Here is a 25881-nt window from a genome sequence, read left to right on the forward strand (position 1 = left end):
TATTTCTTGGTATGCCTATACATTGTTTGACAAGCGATAGTTGCCATGGTCAAGTAGTTTAACTTGTTCATTGGTCTCCGGCTGTGGAATAATTTGTTAGTTGTATAAATTTGTTGAGGTGAGTTATATATTGAAGCTTAGATTGGCCCTTCTTCATATTCTTTATCATTGATGATATTGCAAAGTTAGCATTGAGCATTTAAAACAGGTTTAAAAAATACCATATTTCTTGTAATAGTAATGAACTATAGTTGGTAAAGCATTATTCTGGTGCAAGTAAAATAGGCATAGCTCTATTTTGTTTGGTTACTTCCACGCACAAGATATATTGATATCTTGGTATCTTGTGACTTTATTGAATGCATTTTTGTTGGATTCTATGTCAGCCTAGATGAATTCAGATCATTGCATAGCTTGGTGATACAGTGGAAGTGGAAGAGAGTATCTAGAATAGACAAAAATATGGAAATGGTTGGACCAATGTTCTCCTACAATTCGCCATGGTTCACGGTGAAATATTGAACGTTTTTGTGTTCTTTTAGATAGGTTATTTTAGTTTTAGATTTTTATTCATACTTGTGCAGTTTTAGTACGGGATGCACAACACTTTATATTGTTTGGTATGTATGTTCACTTTACATAAGTGGTATGAGGCCATTAGACATTTTGGATCTCTTTATATTCAATTTGAATATTTTTTTTAATGAATTGTTCGTTAGTTTTTGTATGGCAATTATTAATAGTTTAATATGAATTTCGTACTTTTATGTTAATAGTATGTTAGAAGTGAAAATGTAATTATACTTATCTAAAGGAAGATGTAAATTTTAAACATTTAAAGGATAAAAATATAATTTACAAATATTTTTAGGCAAAATAAATAAATAATAGACATTTATAGGGAAAATGTGTAATTAAAAATATTTATAGGGGGCATTTTGTAATTTTTTTCCCTGTAAATTAGTGTAGTTTTAGACAACATTTTAAGACACTTTTTAGTGACATTACATGTTATTTTTCATGACGCCTTTAAGTGTAGTAATAGAGGTTTTATTGCCACACTTAACCTATTATTACATTTCCTAATATGACACCTGAAGCAAGTGCCATTATAGCTAAAGTGTCACAAAAATATATTTTTTGTCACATTTTTAGGTGTCATAACAACCCATTTTTCCAGTAGTGAATGAGTTCTGTGAATTTAGTGAAATAATATATAGATAGTTGAGTTAGTTATAAGTTGTTTTTTTAGCTAAATTTAGTTCTCTACATCTGAGGAGTATCACAGTTACCTATATTGCTAAATGGAATTTAAAATATCATGAAGTATTTTATTCACTAAGCTGATTAAGCATGTGCCATCAATTGCATGAACTGAAATCTGGTGAATTTGTTGAGTGAATAACATTTGAGGAGATGTGATGGGAATCTCGTTTTTGTATTGAAAATGATCATCTTTTGGGTTAAATTGGGAATAAGAGGTGGGGATTTGAGGTTTATCAAGGATCATATATTTCAAGATTTCTTGAATTCACGACCACATCTATGAATTCACAACTTAATATTATTGAATTCACAATTTTATGTTTCTAAATTAAGAACTAGATCTATGAATTCACAACCAGCTCGATAAATTCACAACTTAATGTTCTTGAATTCACAACCAGCTCGATGAATTCACAATCGTAACAATTCACAACTAGGGTTTAGGTTTAGGGTTTAGGGTTTAAGGTTTAGGTTTTAGAGTTTAGGGTTTAGTTTTTAGGGTTTAGGGTTGGGTTCAGTTTCAGTTTAGTTCAGTTTCAGTTCAGTTGTGAATTCACAACTAGGGTTTAGGTTTAGGGTTTAGTGTTTCAGTTCAGTTCAGTTGTGAATTCACAATCGTAACAATTCACAATTAGGGTTTAGGTTTAGGTTTAGGGTTTAGGGTTTAGGTTTTAGAGTTTAGGGTTTAGAGTTCAGTTTCAGTTTCAGTTCAGTTGTGAATTCACGACTAGGGTTTAGGTTTAGGGTTTAGTGTTTAGGGTTTCAGTTCAGTTGTGAATTTAATGTTTAAGTTCAATTCAGTTCAGTTTCAGTTAAGTTTCAGTTCAGTTCAGTTGTGAATTTAGTGTTTCAGTTCAGTTGTGAATTCACAATCGTAACAATTCACAACTAGGGTTTCAGTTTAGTTGTGAATTTAATGTTTCAGTTCAGTAGTTCAGTTCAGTTGTGAATTCAGTGTTTCAGTTCAGTTGTGAATTCACAATCGTAATAATTCACAACTAGATTTAAGAATTCACAACTTAATGTTCTTGAATTCACAACTAGCTCGATGAATTTACAACTTAATATTCTTGAATTTACAACCAAATCTATAAATTCACAATCAAAATAAATTACAGTTTTAATTGTGAATTCAAACTTTAAAAACTCAAATTCACAACTACTTGAATTCACAACCAAAATAAATTCTAGTTGTGAATTAAATTCAGGTTGTGAATTAGACTGATTGTGAATTCACAACCAACATAAATATGGTTGTGAATTCGTTTGTTGTGAATTCACAACCAAAAAATTCTAGTTGTGAATTAAATTTTTGTTGTGAATTCGACTGGTTGTGAATTAAATTTTGGCTGTGAATTCGACTAGTTGTGAATTCACAAACAAAAAATTCTGGTTGTGAATTCGACTGGTTGTGAATTCTCAATTCACAACCAAAAAATTTTGGTTGTGAATTCACACTGGTTGTGAATTGCGGGATTTTTTAAAGGGGCGATGTAAAGTGGACATTTTTTTAATTTTTAATGTGGAAGGGTATTTTGGTAACAGTGGCCATTTTTTAATATTTTTATCTTAGTGGACAATTTTTAATTTTACAATATGAAAGTGGCAATTTTAAAAATCCACTCTATATATTATTATTATTATTATTATTATTAACGAGTTATAATTTTTTTTAAGAGCTATGTTTAAAATCACCCATATGTGAAATGGGATGGGCCTAAGAAAATATTAGTACATAAATATTTGTACAATTCCATCGAAGAAATGGGCTTTTGTCTCTCCCATGTTTGGCTGGCTTTGGGTTTTCTTGAGAGTAGGGTTGTAATCGAATCGAATCGAAGCGAATATCAACATATTCGATTTGTATTCGTGAAATGAAACTATTATTCGATTCGTGATTCGATTCGAGTTCGAATATTAAATTTGATTCGTTATTCGATTCGTTGATATTTTTGAGTTATTCGATTCGATTCGAGTATTCGATTCGTTTTATAATAGTTCCTTAAATTGTCGAACCGAATACTCGATTCGAATATTCGACTTGTATTCGATATTATTCGATTCGAAAATATTCGATTCGAAAATCTGAAGTGAAAAAAAATGTTAAATAATATATAAGCCACAAATTCAAAATATTGTGAAATAAACAATATCCATGTAGAAACATACATCATGAAAAGTTTCAAATACATCAAAATAACATGATACTAGAACAAATGTCAAGCATTCAATCTTCCTTCAAGCTTGTAACTTAACGTGAAGCTTCTTTTGCAAACACCTCTTCAATCCACAACTTCTTTCTCCACATCATTCACTTCCACCGTAATCTCATCTACTTGAGGAGTATTTTCTATTAGATTTGAATTGGCCATTAACTGCATTCTGCCAAAACAAACATAAAATCACAAGATCAAACAATCACACAATTCTACAAATAATCAACAGTCAAGATCAAACATTTTTCATCAAAATGAACTATCCAAAAAAATCAATCTCTCCACACACGAAAGGGAGATGAAGAAGCAGAAGGCAGAAGCAGACCTGTTTATGCCGATTCAACACATCCGGCTTCACGGATCAGTCGAGAAGCAACGAGAGAATCTGAAACCCACAAATCAAGAATCCCAAATTCACAAAACAGACACCAAGAACCCAAAAAGGGAGGGAAAACAGAACAACTAAAACTAAAATTGAGCAAAATAAAGTAAGACATTTTTTCAAGATTCCCACCTCGATCTGGCCGTTAGCGGCAGCGATATGCAGAGGAGATTCCCCTGACCCATTTCTCCCTCTCTCTCTCAAGATAGATATGCAGAAGTTGGAGCAGCAGGCGGCGATGCAGATGCAGGTGCGGCGACCGGTGCAGATGCAGGCGGCGATGTGGCGCGGTGCAATCTCTGGAGCAGGCGGCGATGCAGAGGTATGCGGCGACGCGGCGCGGTGCAGATGCAGGCGGCGCGGCGCGGTGCAGGCGCAGATCTGCGGCGGGGGTGGGGCGACGAGGTTTAGGTGCAGGAGGGAGCTGTGCGGCGCTGATTTGAGGAATGAGGTTGAGGAGGAGATTTGAGCTGTGCGGCGATGAGATTTGAGATTTGAGGTTGAGGATGAGATTTGAGGTGCAGGAATGAGCTGTGCGGCGATGAGATTTGAGGAATAACTTTTAGTGAATTAGGTTTAGGTTTAGGTTTTACTTTTTAGTATATTCAATAATTTAAAATAAAAAATTATTTATATATATATATATATATTTCGAATCGAATAACTACGAATATCGAATCGAATATCAATATTTCATTTAAGTATTTGAATAATAATCGAATCGAATCGAATATTTATTATCGAATACGAATCGAATAATTTCGAATACGAATCAGGCAATTTCGAATCGAATCTCGAATCGAGCAAAATTATTCGATTCATTTACAACCCTACTTGAGAGCGCCGCTGTCCAAACCAAAACGCCAAAACCACATCAAAACTCAAAACTTCACTCTAATTTTAAATTTCCGAACACTATATGGTATCTCCGGCTTCTAAACTTTTTTTTTTTTTTTTTTTTTTTTTTTTTTTTTTTATTATGATGGTGAAGTCCTAGTGATAAGGAGAGCATAAGGCTCATTCCTACCCTCTTTTCTTGCAATTTCGTTGCAGATTTAGCAAGCAATTTGTGCATTTTATCCTCTTTTCTTCTTCTAAATTTCCATTCGCAATTTTTGCAGAGTTTAGTTGCATATGGTTTATTCTGAGTGCATAACAGTTAAACTTTTTTTTTTTTTTTTTTTTTTTTTTTTCAGGTGAATGCTAGTTGATGTATATGGAATTCCACAACAAATGGCGCAAAACTGAGTGATTTTTTTGGATAAAAAATGCCAATCGGATTGCTTTCCAATCTTAATACTGCTTTTTGTTTTGGCTTCCCAAGAGCTGCAAGGGTAAAGCTGTATCAACCCCTGCATTTCATAGAAACCCTATTCTTCCAAAATTGTTCAAATAGTAGCTGTACCAAAATTATGGCCACTTGTTCCATAGTAGCTCATGGAGATGTTGTGGTTGATACCTCACTGTCTAGTTATGGGAGTTTATCCAGTTTTGTTAAGCCCGGTGGTGTGCATTTCGGTAATAGGAGCCATAAGGTGTGCGGGAGAGCTAAATTGAGCTTGACAAATGTGGCGACTGGAAGCCGCATTTTCTCTGATTTTGAGCGGAGTAGTATCCGTTCTTTCTCGTCGTCCTGTTACTCCGATCATGTTGTGCCTGAGGAGCTTCCAAGTGTTGCAATTTCGGACAAGGAGTGCGTACTTTATCTGATTCTGTTTATTTTGTCTTGAAACCTACATTGGCTGATGTGATTCATGTTAGGTTTTTGTATGGAATTCTGGAACAAAGTGATTTCACTGGCATGAGTATGCATTTGGGGTTAAGTAAATAGAAGAAATGTGGCATGCATTTTTGGCTTTTTCTTTACTTTTTATGTTTTGCTTTGGCTTATTTGTAGGGCTCTAGATAGGATTTTGGCATTTCATCTATGTCTTATCTTGACAATGCTACTCATTTTCTAAATCAATTGGTAACTTTACAATTCAGCAGAATGTGCCTGGCTTCTGTTCATCAATCTTAACTGAACCTAACCTCGCTGATCAAATTCCTGTTATGTTTTGTCTATGAAATTCAGCACAAATGGCATGGAACATGTTTTGCTTTCCTGCAGTTTTTGTTGCACGTTTGTGCCTAAACTCCTGAATAAGGACAACGTTGTTTATCACATTATCCTTTTTGAGTTTTGTTTTCCTAGCTGCTTTTGTGCTTTGCTTGTCTGACTTAAATTCATTGGGCATTGGCTTGTTTGTAAAAGTTAAACATAGATTTATGAAATCTTGATATGATGCTTGCTGGCTAATGAATGTGATACCTTTTTCTAAATAAATAAATGATGCAGCCTGGGATGCTTGTAGTCTAATCACGAATTCTGAAAGATGAGTGAAGCCGTGAAGGTCACACGAGAGTGCTGAAATGCTATATGTTCTTTATAAATGTTTTAAGTCATAATTACTGTAACTTCTGATTTTCAAGAAACTTATTCAGTTTAATTTATTTATTTTTATTTCTGCATGAAACATTTTTATGCTGTATGTATTGATAATGCTCCATATCTGTAAAGGACTTCAATCCATAGCACTCTGAAGCTTCTTTCTGGAGCGTGCTACCTTCCCCATCCAGCTAAAGAATCTACAGGAGGAGAGGATGCTCATTTTATCTGTGCCGATGAGCAAGTAATTGGTGTTGCGGATGGTGTTGGTGGTTGGGCAGATGTTGGTGTTAATGCAGGAATATATGCCCGTGAGCTTATGTCTAATGCTGTTGAAGCAATTAGAAAAGTTCCAGATGACGTCGATCCCTTCTCAGTGTTGGAAAAAGCTCATGCCGCAACTAATGCTATGGGTTCCTCTACAGCCTGCATTATCGCCCTCAAAAACCAGGTTTGAACTTTCAATATTAAATCCGGACTAGACTTTTACCTCAACAATTACTCTCTTTGGAAATGTTGGTATCATAGCTCTGTCAATTCATTTTTTTTTTCAATAATAGAGGGTTAATGACACATTGGGTGTGGTAAGGTTTACTCTGTGCTTGAGTGTGATCCAGAAGCATTGCTGCCTTAGGATGTTATCAAAGATGCATGTGCTTCTCTATGTAATTTGCCTCTGCTGTGCTTTGTGGACTCGTTAATTTTGGGATGATTATAGAAACTATCATTGTCACATTTTTATCTATTTAGCAAAAAAATTAATTTTCTTACACAAAGAAAAAAAATTAGAGATATATAAAGTCAAATTTCTTATAGAAATTGAAATAAAAACTTTGCTAACTGTTAGCAATTTATATCATCAATTACTCTCCATCAGTCCACAATTTTTTACCACTTTCAGTAAAACAAGATAAATATAGGCAAGATACAACATATCTATACACCAATACACACATAAAGAGCAGAGATGCATATATATAATATGGATATTATGCATGAGTTCCCCTGTTATACTGGTAGGGGTGAGCATTTGATTGGTTTGATTCATAACTGAATAAAAGATTTTTTGTTGAAAGATGCACCAAACCAACCAAACTTTTTCTAGGACCTTGAACCAAACCAAAACCGAATTTTGAAGTTCGGTTTGGTCAAGTTTTTAGTTCACTGAACCCGTGACATTGCGACATACTATTCAGTTACTTTGATTCTGAATTTTGTGTGATTACAGAATATCAAATTGTTACAGTAGGCTTAAGTAATTGATTTGATTTTTTAGTTAACAATAGGCTTCCTTATTGATTTCATGAGATGGGATCTATTGGAATAATGTCGAAGCCTGAAATTTGATTTGTGACATATAAACTCACTAATTGAACACAGGTCATAAAAAGAGGATGGGAACAAAAAAGGTGAAATCTTGTAGCATTTAGAAGCTGGTTTTGAGGAATTCAATTCCTGTTACGCACCTCTTTGCCTCTATTTGCATCGGATATTACATGCTCACAATCAAATAGTAATTTACAGTAACAGTAGCAGCCGGTTACATAAGTTAGTTGAAATAAAGCCTTCATATCTTTTTGCATTGTTGGGGATTCATTATAGGTTGATCTTACTCATACTGCTTCAATGGGGAGTTAGTTGTCAATTTTAATTCTGTCACCACGGAATGGTTTGTAGAATGTCTAACTTTTGATATAGTCCGGTAGGATAAAGCCTGTCAAATTAATTATCATCACGAGTAGCTTTTCTCATTTTCAACTGATCAAAGTCTAGGAAGCAATATGCATTAGCTTGTTGTAGTAAGGTCAGGACGTGTTCTAAAAGAAATTTTCTTCATTTAAGCAGGATCTCCATGCCATTAATCTCGGAGATAGTGGCTTTATGATTGTTAGGGATGGCGCTTTAATATTCGAGTCACCTGTGCAACAACATGGTTTCAATTTCACCTATCAACTGGAACGAGGAAACCAGGGAGACCTACCAAGTTCTGGACAGGTGAGTTCAAAAGTTGCTTCAACCATAACGGCACCTCAATTTCTATTCAATATAAATTCTCATACATGCCAGGTGCCCCCAGATTTTCATTTGCTTGTAATTTAGTAAAATATCTAGCAATATTGCAATTTGATATGCTCACGGGCATCATACGGCTTCATGAGCCAAATAAAATGTCAGCTGACATTATTATGCTAACGAAAATGTCAGGTTTTCAAGATTTCGGTTATGTCTGGAGACATTGTTGTTGCAGGAAGCGATGGCTTGTTCGACAACTTGTATGCTAAAGAGATAGTATCCATTGTGGCTGATGCAATTAAAGCACAACTCAGCCCCAGTGATACGGCGAAGAAGATTGCGGCCGTTGCACGTGCACGCGCACTAGACATGAAACATCAGACTCCGTTTTCTGTTGCAGCCCAAGAAGCTGGGTTTTCGTATTATGGTGGTAAACTTGATGATCTGACTGTTGTTGTCTCTCATGTCTCGTGAACATTTTGCTTAGTGCTATGTATCATTTTGATGTTCTCACTATTATATTTTCCGCGTAAGACAACATATGAACTCTCAAAGTTTTTTTCCTTATCAGATGAATTATTTTCAGCAAAAATAGAGACATTAAGCATATTTATGCTGTTTTAGACTAACCTCAAGATGGGAATTGAACCCATCTTAACAAGTAAATTGTGAAGGGAAAAGAGGGTAAGAGCTTTGCTTGCAATCTATGACTGAGCATAAACATCTAGGGGCTTTATTTCAAGAGGTAATTATCTCACCAATGGTGTGACAATCCAACTCAAAATTCGATTAGAGCAGTGTAAATCAGTTTTGTTCCCGCAAAAGGGTTTGGATTATGAGGCACACTTTGGGTCATCCATTCTATATTTTTTTAGTTTGGTCATCTATTCTAATTGGGATGAATGCCCTGTGCATTTGAATATGCACAAGTATATATACGATTTATTTATTCAGTGACGAAGCTAGAAATTTTATCGTGAATTTACATATTATTATTATTATTATTATTATTATTATTTTTTTTTTTTTTTTTTTTTTTTTTTTTAAGAATTGTGAATTTACAACTTTGATTTAGTGAGATGGCTGATGATGCATCCGCAAAATACTAGATATCTAGGAAAAAATAAATCTTTTTTCTTATGAGATAAAAAGTAAACGTTCTTATTAATGGGGGCTTTGACATACTTTAAAACACGAGGAGCAACATAATTAACGTTTAGCAAGAAAAATTACTCAATTTATTGCCTACTGCTTATAAAACATAAGTATACATATGCACGCAATTGGACGTAGGCTTCACTTAAATTAATTAATTCCATCAGAAACATGCAAATGGCAAAATACATTTTATTTTCAAAATTACAAGCATCCTCGGTTACAAGTAGGGTACAAAAGTCAGACATCAGCATGAGCTTTGGTTTTCATCTTCCTTGCTATCTCCTTACTCCTCTTGGTGTTCCTCTCTATGTTCCCTTCTTCTCTCTTCCTCTGCTGCCTCTTCTTCTTCGCTCCATCGCTCCTGCTCCTCTTCCTTCCCTCGCCTTCTCCTTTCTTCTTCCTCTTCCTCTTTCTCTTCCCGTCTCTGTCTCTCTTCTTCCTCCCTCCTGGCCATTTCTTCCTCCTCTTCTTCCTGCCTTTGCCTCTCTTCTTCCTCTCGTCTCTTAGCTGCTGCTCGTTGTCTCCTCCTTTCCTCTTCTTCTTCTTCTCGCCTTTGTCTCTCTTCTTCTTGCCTCCTAGCAGCCTCTTCCTCCCTTTTCCTCTCTTCTTCTTCCTGTCTTCTCCTTTCTCCTTCTTCCCTCCGAGCTGCCTCCTCTTCTTCTTCTTCCTCCTCTCTCTTTTTCCTAGCTGCCTCTTCTTCCCTCTCCTTTGCCTCCTCCTCTTCCTCTCTCCGCTTCTCCTCCTCTCTTTCTTCCTCCTCTTCGCGTCTTTTCCTCTCTTCCTCCTGCCTCTTAGCCTCCTCTTCTTCCCTCTCCCTCGCCTCCTCTTCCTCTCTTTCTTCCCCCTCTTCGCGTCTTTTCCTCTCTTCCTCCTGCCTCTTAGCCTCCTCTTCTTCCCTCTCCCTCGCCTCCTCTTCCTCTCTCCGCCTCTCTTCCTCTCTTTCTTCCTCCTCTTCGCGTCTTTTCCTCTCTTCCTCCTGCCTCTTAGCCTCCTCTTCTTCCCTCTTCCTCGCCTCCTCTTCCTCTTTTCGCCTCTCTTCCTCTCTCTCCCTCGCCTCTCTCTCTCTGGCTTCCTCCTCCCTCTTTCTCGCCTCCTCTTCCTCCCTCTCTCTAGCCTTCTCTCTTTCTTCCTCTACAATCCTGAACTCCTCGTCAGCACAAGAAACACACCCTAAGATGACCGAGTCTTGCTGTGAAGCCAACAGCCGATCCATTGTCGTAATATCCACGCTGAATGACGTCGCCAACATGTCCTTAGTCAAGGTCCGGAGCACCGATGCTTGCCCTGCCAAAAACTGAGGATGATTTTTCTTTGCGGAGCTACTGAACCCCATGAACACAAATGTCTCGTTGTTGAAAGCCATTTGAGCCATTGGGTGAAACCTTGGCACAACAAAGAGGTCACCTTCTTCAACCTCAAACCTCATCATGTCACTGCATCCCGTTCCATTCGAAACACTCGGACACACGACACGAACCATCCCCCGCCCTTGCACAACTATGGCTATCTCAGTAGCCGCAGGATTCCAGTGCGGCCCCATCATGGATCCCTGCCATTACATTTATTTACCTAAGGATTATGCTCTACAACATACATAAACTATATACATCTGCGACTAACATAGAGTGAAAAAGTGCTTTTGTTCTTGTAGAATAAGAAGCCTTCGCATGTTAATGCATGTATTTTATTTATTCGAAGCTATTAGAGCCTTTATGGGGAATATGAGTCGATGCAATAACAAGAATATTTCTAATAGAACAAATTTGCGGATGAAATTCTCTTTCTCATAGTTTATTATGTTCCATCGTATTCCACTATTAATTTCACTATTTTATAATTATTTATTACAAGAATAAAAAAACAATATTATATAACAAACCCTAATTAATATTTATCATTAAAAATTATATACCCTTAACTCATGAATTAATTAACCCTAATAATTAATTATTAATTCAAAAATTGGAAAATAAAATAAAAATAATAATTATAAACCCTAATCATATTAGTGAACCCTAGTCAATTAGCTTAAAATTACACAAAAATATTAAAAACTAAAATTAAAGAAAAAATAATTAGAAACTATGAAAGACTGAAAGTGAGATATTGACAGTGGGACGCCAAATGAGACTGGTGGTACGGTAGATGATGAATGTTTAGAATACATATTATGCAAGAGACAATGTTATATATATTGATTAATGACTTACTCTTGTCAAGTTCACCATAAATATGCCAATGTTGGTGCCCTTCAATGCAGAGAGCTTCTTCCCTGTTACTGTGGTGCTCCATCCGTTCGAATTCTCAAAATCTTTATCCTCTTTGAAGAGATTGAAGAGTTTCGAACTCGACTTCTTCCCCTTTTTCTTGCTCAACTCGAATATGTTGCGACTTGTGCTTCCTAGAAGGCTGCCTAGGAGTTTAGTTTCCACCTCCCATGCTCTTCTCTCACTCTTGGACACTCCATGTATTATGGCCGCCGGCTTCGTCCCGTTCAATAGTTCTTCTATTACTTCCTCAGGTACCTTGATTAGAATCAAAGATTTATATATCACAAGTTTCTTAACAAAAGAATAAAGTATATGAAATCATAGAACAAGGAGAGTTAGTACATTAAGATATCCATTTTGTTATTATAAGAATAAAAATAACCACAAAGATAAAAATAACAATTTTAAAGTACTACTCTTCCTATATTTCATAGTTTATTGGGCAAAATAAGGTTAATTCACCAGTAAGAAGCTTTGTGATACAAATTATAGGCAAAATATGATCGATTTTACAACTAAGAAGCATTTTGGTCGTAATATTAGGTAAAACAGAGTTAATCCACTACCAAAAGATTTAGTAATTGTGAATTACTATTATAATAATAGGAGTAAAAGTGTAAGAGTGCCCATTTTTTTGAGTTTCTTTTAAATTTTAGTATCTACTTTTTTTTATTTACAATAGCAAATTAAATAGAAATTCTATTAGTTAATCGACCAGAATCTACCTTGAAAGCTGCTTGCAGAACTTTCTTGTCGAAACCAAGAACCATATCGCGGATACTAGAGTAAGGCCCAGTTGGTGGCTCCTACATAAATTATAAAAATAACCAAAAACGTTTCATCATAAACTATGTTATAGAAAATAAATTATCAGCAACTCACGGAATAATTAAAAAAAAACAGTTATTAGTGTCACAATTTACATGCATGTCCGTGTTTGTATTGGGGAAGATGGAATGAATCCTAAGCTTCTGGCGTTGAGTCTCAGTCTCCAAATTGCTCTGTATGAAGAAAGCAGCTCCCGCTTTTAGTCTGTAAACATCTCCGCGCCTTAAATCCGCTGTCTTAAGCTCATTTTCCTCCGTCCACAATAATTTGCCACTCCCTAACAAACACATATAAGCATGAATAAGAAAAATTAATCCATACATAACTCATAATTGCATTAGTTTTTGTCAGCATATCTATATCAATGTACTTCATTTTTGAAGACAGAAGAAATTAAAAGAAAGTATTCAAATTCAAACTCTCCCAATATACTTGATAATAAAAACTTTTTATTATAAAAGGATGAAATTCTCAATCCATTATAAAATTCAAACCCACTATGTCCCATTATTAATTTCACCATTTTATAAAATTTTTATTATAAATATAAAATAGTTAATACGTAAGTGATGACTAATATTTAAATTTTAAAAGAATTGTATACCAAATTGTGCATTAAAAAAAATCCTAAAAATTAATTATTAATAATCATAAATTATACTAAAACTAAAAACGGTCAAATTCGTGAAGAAAGAAGTGATTAAAATGTATCTTTTGAAAGAGAATGGAATAAATGAGCCATGAGAATGTAAGAAGGTGAGAGTTGATATAAACAAACTTCAAGTCAATAAATATTTCATAGATTTTTATGATTAAAATAGCAAGATGAGAACCTGTGTGGACATAGAAAAACATATCCGAATGCAGAATGACCGGAAGGAAGAGCGAATTGGGTTCCATAGTGAAGAAATGAAGAAGATAGGAGGTGCCCACGCGAGCGCCTACGATCTCCCCATTCTCCGTTGAAACCAACACTCTCCTCTCTCCCCTTCTAACCACAAACCCTTCTCCTTCTTCTCCCCCATTACAAGCCTGCACAATCACACACCATACACAAATTGCAATCAAAATGCCTTTCATCTTCGCACAAACCAAAACTATCGAATAGAGTTGAGGTTTTGTTTGAATATGGATGGAAGATGGAAGGAGATCGGATACGTGGCTTTTGCATGAGCGCCACCAACTGCCACGCGGCGGGACTAATGATATCATTGATATGTTTCACTATTAATTTTATTATTATTTATTATAAAAATAGAAAAAATATAATAGAATTTAATTATTTCTTCTGTTTATAAAAAAAGTATGATTTCTTTTTGTTATTTTCGCACCTCCATGATAAATATTGTGATTTTATTTTATACGCGTATTCTTATATTTTTAACCTTATTCACACTTAATCTATACCAATTATAAAATTTGTTGTATAAAATTTGATTTGCCTATTATACACCATATATATACTTTTAAGGTCAATTATGTTTATTATATATTATGCATAATAAATTTAAAAATATATTATGATTTGTCTTTTATATTTTAATATTAAATAGTCATATCTTCATCACATAAATTACTATTCTATATTATGTAAAGTTAATAATTTAGAATTACAATACAAAGGGTTGCTTGATAGTTTTATTAGAAGTTTAATTTTGCTAGAATTATTGGAATTAAAATTAATTACGTAAAGATGAAACTTAGAAAATAAACATGACGACACAATTAGGTGATGTTTAATTAATTAAAATTATTTTTTTATACTAAATTTAAATGATTTTTTTTTTAATTTTATGAGTTCTATAACATTATACTTTAAGAAAATTATCCAATAATTAGTTCAAAAAAATACTGAAATGATAAATGTTACTATAAAATAAAATACTATAAATTTACATTTATAAAAAATAATTATTTTTTACGTGCGAATGCATGTCAATTCTGGTAGTATATATAAGTTGATTACACATAAAATTGTATTTTTGTACTCCATATTGTAATTTTGTTATATATTTTACACATCTAATGTGGATTACATATAAGTTGATATTATGTATGCCTTTCGTCCCGGTCCAATAGTCCCATTTCATTTGGGCACGAAGATTAAGAAAATTGCTTTTTGAGTGTAAAAGTGAGTAAAGGTGTGTGGGACCACATTGTGTGTAGTGTAAAATCATTACCAAAAATAGAAATTGGACTATTGGAGTGAGACTTTTCGAAAAGGAAAATGGGACTATTGGAATGGGACGGAGGGAGTACTAAATACAATGTTAGGTCCGGAGGGTCTCAAATAGGTGTATGGGGGGGGGGGGGGGAATACACCTATAGGCTATTTTTACTCAAAATCAGAGAGATCTCAAGATAGAGATCAAAACGAAACTTTACACGCCTTAGACGCCTGTTAATTGAAAGGAGTTTTGACCAAACAGGGTTGACGACTGATACTGAAATACTCTTCAGTAAAGAGTTATTAGTTAAGTCACTGGAACTTAACTGATGCACGTTAAGGCTTCAGTCGAGTTTGCTAAAACAGAGATGTTACAAGTCTTCCTGACTATCAGAGGATAGATCAGTCAGACTGATAACTGATTTATGCTTAATTGTTCTAAATTTTGGGGTTTGCATGTGTGTATTTTAAGATAAATCTTCTGGAAAATTTGTGCGTTTTATGGTTTGTTTTATGCTTTGCAGGAGATTTAGGTTTTATAGATGGAAGAGTGCAATTTTGGAGATTTTAGATGAAAATGGCGTTTTTAGGAGTACTCTGCCGTGCAGAGCTGAAAAAGCCCATGCAGAGCTGAAAAGTCCGTGCCAGAGCCGAAAATCCCGCTGCAGAGCAGAGCAGAGAAGCTCACTAGAGCAGAGCTTCGAGGATAGCTCTGTAGCAGAGCAGAGCTGACTTGCAGAGTCAGAGCTGAAGTCTCCAGTGCTGAACTTCCCTATGCAGAGCTAAAATCTCCAGAGCAGAACAAACCTGTCAGAACAGAGATAAAGTAGCAGAGCTAACTTGACAGAGCTGACTACGCACCAGAGTTAACTTGGCAGAGCAGAGCTAAAGATCGACAAAGTCAACACTGTACTTCAGAGTCAACATATCAGAGCTGACTTTTAGCTCTGACTTTGCAGAGCTGACTTTCAGCTCTGCACTATTCCCAGAGCTAACTTTTAGCTCTGAACTATACCTTTGCAGAGCCGACTTTCCAGAGTTCGCTAATGTTGCAGAGCTACGATTTTCGCCAGAGTAGAGATAACTTGCAGAGCACGATTCTGATGGACTTACCTTCTCTTACACGATTCTATTGCCTTTAGAGTCCAATTTTGTATGGCAAGTTTGATGGTGATCAAGATTGAATTGAAGACTATAAATAGAGCCTTGATTTTCATTGTAAAAACATCCCTTTGACCCTAATCTTTAGTTTCCGCTAGGCAGCCAAAGTTTAGGTTTATTGCTTTCTTAGTCTTAGTTTCGAATTATGTTCTTAGTTAGTTTAGTATAGTTCTTTTAATTCATGTTTTAGATTAGTTCTTCGTTTAGAGTTGTAATTACGTGACAGATTACTTTTCGAGACAGTTTTACGGTATTTCTTAATCAAGTTTATTTATTTTTTTTACTTACGTTTCTTTAAATTCTGCAATTTAAATTCTGCACTTTAAATTATGCTATTTCAATTATGCGTTTTCATGCTTTCCTTTAAATTATGCAATTTAGTTTTATGCTCATTAGATTAGAAGCTTTTAAATTACAAGTATTTAAATTCCTAGTTAGTATTTAAATTCCAAGTTCCTTTACTGCTATGCGTTTAATTTTGCCTAGGGTTTTAATAGTTTTTGTTAGGTCCGAAGGGTCTCGAATAGGTGTATGGGGGGGGGGGAATACACCTATGGGCTATTTTCACAATTTCCTCTAAAAACAGAGGGATCTCAAGAATGAGATCAAAACAAAACTTTACACGCAAACTATGACGCCTGTTGACTGAAAACAGATTTGACCAAACAGGGTTAACGATTGATACTAAAAACTCTTCAGTAAGGAGTTATCAGTTAAGTCACTGGAACTTAACTGATGCACGTAAGGGCTTCAGTCGAGTTTGCTAAAACAGAGATGATATAAGTCTTCCTGACTATCTGAGGATGGATCAGTCAGACTGATATCACACGCAGCGGAAATAAACTTGTTTCATAATAGCCTCGGTTGAGCACGTTGTTAGTCTTAGGTTTCTCTTTGCAGTTATTCAGTAATCAGTTTATCAACAGTAAGAACACAGATAAGAATGGAAAGACTGAAAGCTGTAAATAACACATAGAGTTTTACGTGGTTCGGAAAACACTTTCCTACATCCACGGTCGGTTGATCAGACCAACAATCCACTCCGTAAGTGCTTAACTGGTGCACTGCAAACCGAACTGTGTGCTTGTCGGGTGCACACAACCATTTCACTGAAGAGACCTTACTTCAGTACCCACGCTTCACTCGCGTCGGATTTCTCACTCCTAGCACGACCTTGCACTAGGATCTCACGGAGTCAGAGTACCTTCCTGAACTCCTTTTCACTCAAACACTCGGTTTCTTTCTCACGAAAGGAGGTTTGAAAAACTTGCCAACTAGACTTCAAAGAACAAGTTCTTTGGAGCAAGTTTTGACCTGGGCTTCTGGGTAAACAGATATATGCCTAAGGTCTAAGAGGATGTGTGTAATCAGTAGTGATTGATTTTGGCTTTGGAATTCTCTTCTTCGATTCAAGCTTTAGGGAGATTAAGCTTTGGGCTGAGTGGCAATTTCGGCAGAGCTTCAGCTTAGGTCGTTGAATCGGTGAAGATTGAGGTTGATCCTCGAGCGCTATTTATTGGAGAGGTCTTGAATAGATCCGTTGGCGGAGAATGTCTTCAAGATTTCTTCCGTTGGAGAGCATTTCGAATTTGGGCTGAGGCTTCAATCTCCGAGGTTCCTTGTTTGGTGGAAACGGCTCTCTTGAAAGACAGGAGACGTGACGTCTCTGATAAAGTAGCCACCAAATAGGAATGACCTCTACAGAGAGGGATGATCCTGAGATCTTTACATTTAATGCGGCTGTACTGTGTAAGCACGTGGCTTCCTTTGAACGTTGGAAGTTCAGTCCGAGGAAGAATGTTTAACTGAACTTGACTTTAGTATCAATCTGCTGAGTCCTCGAAGCATGCATTAAGTAATCAGTTCTGAACTGATTCTTCAACTGATACTTCAGTTGGTATCTTCAGTCTTCAGTCCTTCAGTCTTCAGTCTTCAGAACTGCTAACTAAACTAGAAACGAACTCTAATACTTGAGTTCAAAACAGTTCTAGTCTATTACAAATTAAACCTAAGGATTTTGGTATCATCAAAATAAAACCTGATATTCCATGGGGTTCCCAACAATTTCCCCATTTTTGATGATGCCAAAACCTTACAGCAATTCTAAGCAAAAAAAAGACTGAACTCAGAGCACAAGTTCTCAAGCAGGGTGAAAACAGTTCCCCCTTAACAATATAACCTAATAACTTGTACTTCAGAGTTATGAACATAACAGTTCAGAACAGGAACGAGGACAAAGACATAAAACCATAATCAGAGCCTGGACAAAAAGTTATTGTCTTCAGGTTGAGATAAAAAAGAAGTTCTTTTCATTTCAATAATCTGACTGATGAGACATCAGTCGAGGTACAGAGCAAACTTACATTGGAGTACAAAGTAAATACAAAAACTCATGGGAAAACCCATGGACTCCAGCAGTCTGCTTGGCTGCGCCTTGACTTCTTGATCTTCATCTTCTGTCTTCAGTCTTCATGTTCCTAAGCTTGTTCTATTCCCACTTGTTTTCCTTCAACTTGAGGTCTTTACTGGAACGTCCTCCTTTCTACTTCTGGTGATCCTTTTGCTGTCCTATCTTCAGTCAAGAAAGAAGATGCATGAAAAACCTTTGAGAAGGTTTTTCTCTGACTTTCAACTTTTCTCCCTTTTTGGCAACATAAAAAAGAGAGCTGATGATGGAGGCAATGATCGGATGGGACTTCAACTCCGACTCTCAAGCACTCGTGGGAGGACTTGAGAAGGGGAAGAGGTCTCGAGATGCAGAAGGAAGAGGACGCCAGTGGAGAGGTGGAGAGATGAGAAGGGAGACGGAGAATTGAAGGAAAGGAAAGTATGCATAGCATTTCGGAGATATTCATGAAATGCGGCTATGCATACGAACCTGAGGGAGAGGAAGAGAGACAAGGAGCGGTGGGGAAGAGGAATGAAAGAGGTGAGGCGGGAGATGAAAGAAATGCATGACGAGCCTTTGGTGAAAGAAGTAATTCAAAGGGCAACTCATCCTACATGTAAGGGATGGATGTGAGGATGAAAAATCGAATCAGTGGTAGTCGTGAGGACTAACACTGTCGATGTTGCGCCGGTTGACAACGAGCTCCTGGTCATTGTTGTTGCACCACACGGAAGCTTCACAAAAGGTGAGAAGCTCGCCTGAGGAACAAGTGAAGACTGTCTTCTTGAGATAGGTACTTCAAGCCATATGGTCCGGGCATGAGGATGGAAGACGCTCGCGTCGATGGATACAAGTGAGAACAGCGCAAACTTTGACGTCGGAGAGACGTTGAGTTCCAGTGGAAGGGTCCGGTGAAGACCAAGTATGTGAGCGTCATTCTTTCACTCCATGACTTTGCAGTTATCGAATTCTCCTAAGTCGGAACAGAAATTTTCTCTGTAATTTTGAAAGAATTTGAAATTTTATCACAGTGAAGGCTGTGGAGAGTTGTTAGTTGATGCAGAAAACTATCGAAGACACCAAGGTATAAATAAACACAAATACCAAGTGTGAAGATGAAAAGGTTTTTGAAAACTGTGCCTAAAATGTTTTTGAAGAAAAATTCACGTTCGCCGTCACTGCAGGGGACGAAAGCTTCAAAAGATGAGATATATCATGTTGAGTGATATTCACAAGGAGTTTGACCACATAGGCAAAAAGGTTGGAAATATTTTTGGTAAAGATCAGGGCAGATCACATCAAATCAAATCAAATCAAATCAAATCAAATCAAATCTTAATCAAATCTCCGTCTTCCAAAGATATTCCATGACCCAATAATCAAGACAAATCAGTTAAAGATTTTGAAAGGAACTGATCAGCCAGAGAAAGATTTTGATTTGGAAACACATAAATCTTGACTGAAATAACTGATTTTAAATAGTAAGCTTAAAACAATACTTACTGATCAACTGATCTTTGTAGTCAGTCGATACCACTTGATCCTGGTTGACTCATCAGGATGAGTTTTCTTCATTGCTTTCCACGTCAGCAATCGTAGAACAGCAGTTGGTTGACCACCAGTCATCATGACTGTTTGAGAGAAATCTTCAAATACAACATCACTCTTCAGGGTTGATGAGATCGATCCTTCCACAAAGATTGTTGAACCTTTCTTCTGGAAGAACTTTGGTCAGCAAGTCTGCTATCTGAATTATGGTCGGAATCCATTCAACAGAGATATCATTCTTTTCGACGTGATCACGAATGAAGTGATGTCGAATAGCAATATGCTTGACTCTGGTGTGATGAACTGGATTCTGGGATATTGTAATAGCACTGGAGCTGTCGCAATAGATTGAGACTTCCTTTTCTTCGATCCCATAGTCCTTCAATTGTTGGACTAACCATAGGAGTTGTGAATAGCAGCAACCCGCAGCAACATATTCAGCTTCAGTGGTGGAGGTGGCGACTGAAGTATGCTTCTTTGAAAACCAAGAGATGAGCTTGTTGCCTAGGAATTGACAGGTTCCGGATGTTGATTTGCGATCAATTTTGCATCCTGGAAAATCCGAGTCTGAATATCCAATGAGCTTGAAGTCGTCGTCAGCGGGGTACCACAATCCTAAATTGGGTGTGCCTTTAAGATATCGCAAGATCCTCTTTGCAGCATCCATGTGAGCTTCCTTTGGATCTGACTGATATCTCGCACAAACCCTGACTGCAAACGTAATATTTGGTCTGCTAGCAGTCAAATACAGCAATGATCCAATGATTTCTCTGTACTTGGTTGAAGATACAGATTTCCCTTCTGATCCTGGATCCACTTTCCAGTTTGTATTCATTGGGATCTTGACTGATTTCATGTGTTGAATACCGAACTTGGCGATCAGTTCATTGGCGTACTTGGACTGATTGATCAGTGTTCCTTCGCTGGTCTACTTGACTTGCAATCCAAGAAAGAAATTCATTTCTCCCATCATGGACATTTGGAACTTGTTGGTCATGATGTCAGCGAACTTCTTGAACATGCGTTCGGATTTGGATCCGAAGATTATGTCATCGACATAAATCTGAACAAGTAGGAGATCTTCTCCTTCTTTGAGAGTGAATAAAGTTCTGTCCACTGATCCTTTCTTGAACCCTTGTTCAATGAGATACTCAGAGAGAGTATCATACCATGCTCTTGGAGCCTGTTTCAATCCATAGAGCGCTTTGTTCAGCTTATACACCTTTTCTGGACCTGCAACCTCAAACCCTGGAGGTTGTTCGACGTATACTTCATCTGTGATCACTCCATTTGATGTACCTTGAATCCTTTGTGAGCTGCAAAGGCTAAGAAGAGCCTGACTGCTTCCAATCTGGCCACCGGTGCAAAAGTTTCATCGTAGTCGATTCCTTCTTCTTGACTGTATCCTTTTACAACTAGCCTTGCTTTGTTTCTCACAACGTGACCTTCTTCGTCTTTCTTGTTCTTGAAAATCCATTTCAAGCCAATCACCTTTGCATCATCTGGTCGATCCGCAAGTTCCCAAACTGAATTTCGATTGAATTCATTGAGCTCTTCTTGCATTGCAATGACCCATTCAATGGACTTCAGAGCTTCTTCAATATCCTTGGGCTCTGTAGATAATAAGAAACAGCTGAAATTCTTATCTTTGTTGATGCAGTTCTGGTTGATATCAAAGACGAGGTTGCACATTGATCTTCGAGTCTTGGCACCGTCTGATGGTTCTCCAATGATGTTCTCCTTTTAATGAAGTTCAAACCATCTTCGATACTTCTTGATCTCTTCTGGTGTTGGAGGAAGCTCTTCGGTCAGGATGGTTCTGAGGTGTTGAGCATTGTTCTGAACTGGTGAGAGATGAGTTGGCTCATCTTCGGCTGGTTCAGCTCTGTCCTTATCGGTAGGAGTTCTCCCTTGACTGATGGCGTCTGCATTGGCTCCAGTCTGAACTTCTGACCTTTGACTGATCTTCTGATACTGAAGCTTTTCAGCATCTTCATCTTTTCCGGGTCCCCACACCAGGACTGAAGAGAGTTCGGTGTCCTGCTTTTCAGTTCTGGAAACTTCAGCATTCTCTGTTTCCTATTTCCTGAACTCATCAGCAGACTCATCAAATACAACATGAGGTGTTTCTTCAACACAGAGAGTTTGAGAATTAAACACTCGATAGGTTTTGCTGGATTTTTCAGTTCCAGAATATCCAAGAAAGATTCCTGGATCAGCCTTGCTATCAAATGTGTTTAATTTTGTAGCGACCCGCTCTTTTATCAGTAGTTAATTCCAGTTTTTCGTGTTTATTTATCTATCTTTTGGTAAATGAAGCACTTTATGTTTTCAACTATGTTTCTGAATTTCGTATTTTGGAGACAGAGTCACTACACTAGCAGTATGCATTTATTTATCTTCGCGTGTTTAAAGACCGCGACGAGAATCTTTGAGTCGATGAATAATTATTATTCAAAGTTATAACCAAGTTAGCTAAGTTGTGTTATTTATCAAGATGGAGTTTATTTCACATTGTTGCTTAAGTCGTGAATTACTTCCGACTTTATCGTTATTTAAATCTCGGGTGTAATACCCCGGATTTTCGATCCTAGGTTTCATATGATCCTATTGATATTACAAGGATATGATAGATCCCTAATTCCCGATTAAAAAGAATAATTATCCTAGCGATGATTTAATGAGTCTTGATGCCTAGGTTTTCTCTAAAAAAAAAAAGAGAGACGGTAAATAAGAAGATGATTATTTTATTTTTCCGTGTGTTGTTGATTTCAATAAATATATATATTTATTTTCATTTCAAAGTATGAAAATCAAAGTGCATATTTATTTCGAATACGCGTTTGTTTTAGTTCGGGTTTGAACGATTACGGGCCCGTATAGAGGGCCAAAGGTGGGCCGATTTTTAGAGAGCCTTGGGCCGATTTTAAGGCCCTATTTTAGAGCCCAAATGCAGCCCATTTCAGCCCCCAAAGCCCACTTACACATCAGCCACCCTTTCAAATTCAAAAGGGGACAAGGGTGAGCATTACATGCATGGGGAACTACCAAAGTGCATGGGAAGTGCAAGAGTCTCACAACCAATGCACCCATGCATTGGTGGCAGCCACTCTACCCTCCCCTAGGCCTCATTTTCGTGCTCCCCTCTCCCTAAAGCCAAGAGTTGGCTGATGCAACTTCCTCCATACTCTTTAACTCTCTCTACAAAGCCTAGTCCTCACTCCACATCCACCCCTCTCCATTTTCGTCCCTCCTTCCTTCCCCCACTCTCACAACTTTTCTCCCACCATTATCACACTCCATAGAAGCCCTTTAAGCCCCAAGAGAAGTATCAAAGCAAGGGAGAGCGTGGGAAACCTAGGGCGTAAAGTTGGAGTGAAGATTGTGCTTCGAGGGTGAGTTTTCTTTTGTCTTCTCAACTGAAAATACTTTAAGACCATGGATTTTTTACACATATGTGTGCTATATTGTGTGAGGATATGTTTTATGGTTTTGGATGTTTATTTTGGTAGAGTTTATTGGGTGAAAAACCGTGCATGAGGTAAGGCAGCGAATCTGCCATAAGGACACTGCTCCGGCAGTATTTTGCAAGGCGATTCCAGCCATCCAAACGGTCCCCAAAAATTCCCAAATTAATTGTGTATCATATTTCATATGTTTTCTACACTTTGGTAAACTTTCAGAAGGTTTGGAGCTCTTATAATTTATTTATGAATTTTTAAAACATCACTGCCCATCTGGAATACATTTTTGGTAAATACTCTTTGGGAGGCCATAAGTCAAGTTCCAATCGGTGAAAGCCTTTGAAACTTGAATATGTCACTCTAGACTCCCGTATCTTTCTTTTGGCTTCGGCCTCACCATTTTTGAGTAAGGGAAACAACCGGTATAAATTCTTGAAATCTAGTTCTTATTCCTTGTACCATCCAGTAGGTTTTACAAACCTACGACTTCGAGCTCGCAAAGGCCGACTTAAATATTTGATTCTCAAGCCTATGTTTCTGCTGAATATTCACTGACATGTTGTGAACTTACTTGTTCAGTTTTAGAATTTTTGGTGAAGCCTAAAGTGGGTTTTCCGATTTATGTTCTGAATCTCCCAAACTTGAACTCTTTTTGTGCACTGAACTTTAGACAGTCATATCTTCTAAACCATGAACCTTCTTGGGGAAAATCCAACTGGAGAGTGTTACACTCTCTCCCTAGTTTCCGGATTGACCCTTGGAGTTCCTAGTGGAGTTTTGTAATGGGAGATATGAATTTTAAAAGAAGGCCCATTGACTTGGTTCTAATCTGGAAATCTGAAGTTTCCAGATTTTTGCTTGTTAAGTACCCATCTTTGAGTGGGCATATCTTGCTCGTTTGAACTTTGTCTCATTCGATTCAAATTGGAGAATGATCCTTGAAATGTCTAGTTTCCAGAATGTCTTTTGGAGCCTCATTTGGAGATCCGAGGCGGATTTGGTGTCTGTTACAAAACAACCCCTTAAGAGCTCAAGTTGTTGAATTATTTTCTATGTATCAAAGTTGATTTTAAAGGATGTTTCATGAAAGATTTAGTATATGTGCGTAACGAGTTTGGGACATGTTTTGTGCAAAGTTTTTATGAATGAGTGAGTTAACCTAGATAAGGCATCAAGATAAGCTAATGCATAATCCCTAGTTCGATTATGCGTTGTAAGTTCGGGAATAGGTTGACCCAGAGACCCTAAGTAGACAACGATTCTCGTTATCTATGGTATGTGCTAAGTGTTAAGAACTCGTCTTGTAGGAATTGGTTCACAGGACGGTACTACAGCTTAAGATCACCTCTCTTCCATACCGAGGATCAGGTGGGCATTACTTTCATATATATCAAATGAGTTTAAATGTTACATTCAAGCAAGTTATTTCATGACAAAATCTTTGAGTTAAAGTTATTTCAAGTATTGTCTTGCCATAAAATGTTTCAATTTCAGTATGATATCTATCTGATGTGGCTTTGCCAATTATGTAATCGAATTCGGGTCCTGAGCAGTTGATAGCTATCCTGCCAGGGCTAGTGTACACCAGTGACCGTGAGCCATCTAGCGGGTTGGCCGGTCAAGTGACCGTGAGAGGTGGCCACCTCTCCGGCACACAGTTCCAGATATGATAGATTACAAAAGAACTTAGTCTGATCAGACGAACTTTAAGAATCACAAATAAATTTAGTAAGCTTGGGCTTCTTTAGCTAAAATTCCCTTGCTGTACTGTTTATGATGGCATGACAATTTACAGTTTTGAAGCATGTATTTTATACTTAGGCATACGTGCCCACTGAGTGCTCTTGTACTCAGCCCTGCATATATTTCTAAATGTGCAGGTTGAGCAGTGGCTGATGAAGATGAAGTGACGAGTGGAGCTTTTGTCATAAGTTGATTGAATAAACTCTTGGATACATGTCTTCATACATGTAGTCAGATTATTATTTCCGCTGCGTATTCTTAAGTAATAAGCCTCTTGATTTAAGTTCGGATTCATCCGAACTTACTAGTTATTTGAATCTTTGTAGCTAAACATAAGTTATTTTATAAATGCCCCTTCACTGTCAATGATTAAGTTCGATCCTTCTTTAATTATTTTTACCCCTTTCTATCCCCGCTTCTAATTTCCCTCCCTTGGTCACGGTTTTCCCGGCTTGGTTATCCTTAATTAAGTCCGGTCGTGACAGAATGGTATCAGAGCAGTTCGTTTGCTCTGAACCCAAGAGTTATCTATTAGCCTTAGTTTGGATATTAATATAAAAGTGTCGGTCGACAAAAGCTCAGCACTTCATCACATCGTCATGCTCAACGAGAAAGAAAATGGTAATGATTTTAAAACGTTGAAAAGTTCACGTTTCATGCGAATGTACTGATGCTTACATTCAGGATATATGCTTTATTGATTGATTAGATATCTCAATGAACTTAGATACGTTAAGAATGCATGATCACTATTACGAGAAGAACAATAGAAATTAGAAACTCAATTATCTCTCACAATAGCTATAGTGAAGAGCCAAATCAAATGTCACTTGAAGAGACACGAGAAT

At 37.0% G+C, this 25881-nt stretch overlaps 2 protein-coding genes and 2 long non-coding RNA genes across 6 annotated transcripts; 2 read left to right on the top strand and 2 right to left on the bottom strand.

Annotated features, from left to right (window-relative positions):
- Positions 1 to 3032: 3032 nt before the first annotated feature.
- On the top strand, positions 3033 to 8897 carry LOC130989106 (probable protein phosphatase 2C 55). 3 transcript variants are annotated; one of them, XM_057913066.1, is made up of 6 exons: positions 3033 to 3079; positions 4706 to 4786; positions 5061 to 5557; positions 6425 to 6743; positions 8138 to 8287; positions 8498 to 8897. In XM_057913066.1, the coding sequence occupies exons 3-6, from the start codon at positions 5133 to 5135 to the stop codon at positions 8777 to 8779; spliced, it is 1176 nt and encodes a 391-aa protein (XP_057769049.1). In that variant the 5' UTR covers positions 3033 to 3079; positions 4706 to 4786; positions 5061 to 5132; the 3' UTR covers positions 8780 to 8897. The 3 variants fall into 3 exon arrangements, with proteins under 3 accessions (XP_057769049.1, XP_057769050.1, XP_057769051.1); XM_057913068.1 differs by lacking the exons at positions 3033 to 3079; positions 4706 to 4786 and adding an exon at positions 4795 to 4933; XM_057913067.1 differs by lacking the exon at positions 3033 to 3079 and having other exon boundaries at positions 4781 to 5557.
- LOC130989113 (uncharacterized) lies at positions 3361 to 4701 on the bottom strand. Its single transcript, XR_009090473.1, has 3 exons — positions 3997 to 4701; positions 3808 to 3867; positions 3361 to 3648 (listed from the first exon to the last, which is right to left on the bottom strand). It is a non-coding gene; the product is annotated as an uncharacterized LOC130989113 (long non-coding RNA).
- A 749-nt stretch (positions 8898 to 9646) lies between the features above and the next one.
- Positions 9647 to 15945, bottom strand: LOC130990778 (vicilin-like seed storage protein At2g18540). Its single transcript, XM_057915010.1, has 9 exons — positions 15842 to 15945; positions 15695 to 15785; positions 15590 to 15613; positions 15325 to 15510; positions 13395 to 13593; positions 12657 to 12838; positions 12459 to 12539; positions 11674 to 11988; positions 9647 to 11012 (listed from the first exon to the last, which is right to left on the bottom strand). Exons 1-9 carry the CDS (start codon positions 15943 to 15945, stop codon positions 9747 to 9749), a joined length of 2448 nt encoding a protein of 815 aa, XP_057770993.1. The 3' UTR covers positions 9647 to 9746.
- Positions 15946 to 23040: 7095 nt separating this feature from the next.
- Positions 23041 to 25416, top strand: LOC130989126 (uncharacterized). The gene is made up of 3 exons (XR_009090486.1): positions 23041 to 23221; positions 24598 to 24658; positions 25171 to 25416. It is a non-coding gene; the product is annotated as an uncharacterized LOC130989126 (long non-coding RNA).
- The last annotated feature ends 465 nt before the right edge of the window (positions 25417 to 25881 follow it).

This window comes from Salvia miltiorrhiza, chromosome 6 (genome assembly GCF_028751815.1).
Source record: "Salvia miltiorrhiza cultivar Shanhuang (shh) chromosome 6, IMPLAD_Smil_shh, whole genome shotgun sequence".
NCBI lineage: Eukaryota > Viridiplantae > Streptophyta > Magnoliopsida > Lamiales > Lamiaceae > Salvia > Salvia miltiorrhiza.

Bases quoted from the DNA above. Each gene is read 5' to 3' on its own strand.
- LOC130989106 (XM_057913066.1), top strand. From the start codon at position 5,133: ATGCCAATCGGATTGCTTTCCAATCTTAATACTGCTTTTTGTTTTGGC. The intron at 5,558-6,424 runs GTGCGTACTTTA...ATATCTGTAAAG, and splicing joins GTTGCAATTTCGGACAAGGA to GACTTCAATCCATAGCACTC. The intron at 8,288-8,497 runs GTGAGTTCAAAA...CGAAAATGTCAG, and splicing joins ACCTACCAAGTTCTGGACAG to GTTTTCAAGATTTCGGTTAT.
- LOC130990778 (XM_057915010.1), bottom strand. From the start codon at position 15,945: ATGAAAATCAAGGCTCTATTTATAGTCTTCAATTCAATCTTGATCACC. The intron at 15,786-15,841 runs GTAAGTCCATCA...CGAAAATCGTAG, and splicing joins ATAGAATCGTGTAAGAGAAG to CTCTGCAACATTAGCGAACT. The intron at 11,989-12,458 runs GTAGATTCTGGT...ATTCTAATCAAG, and splicing joins TTCTGCAAGCAGCTTTCAAG to GTACCTGAGGAAGTAATAGA.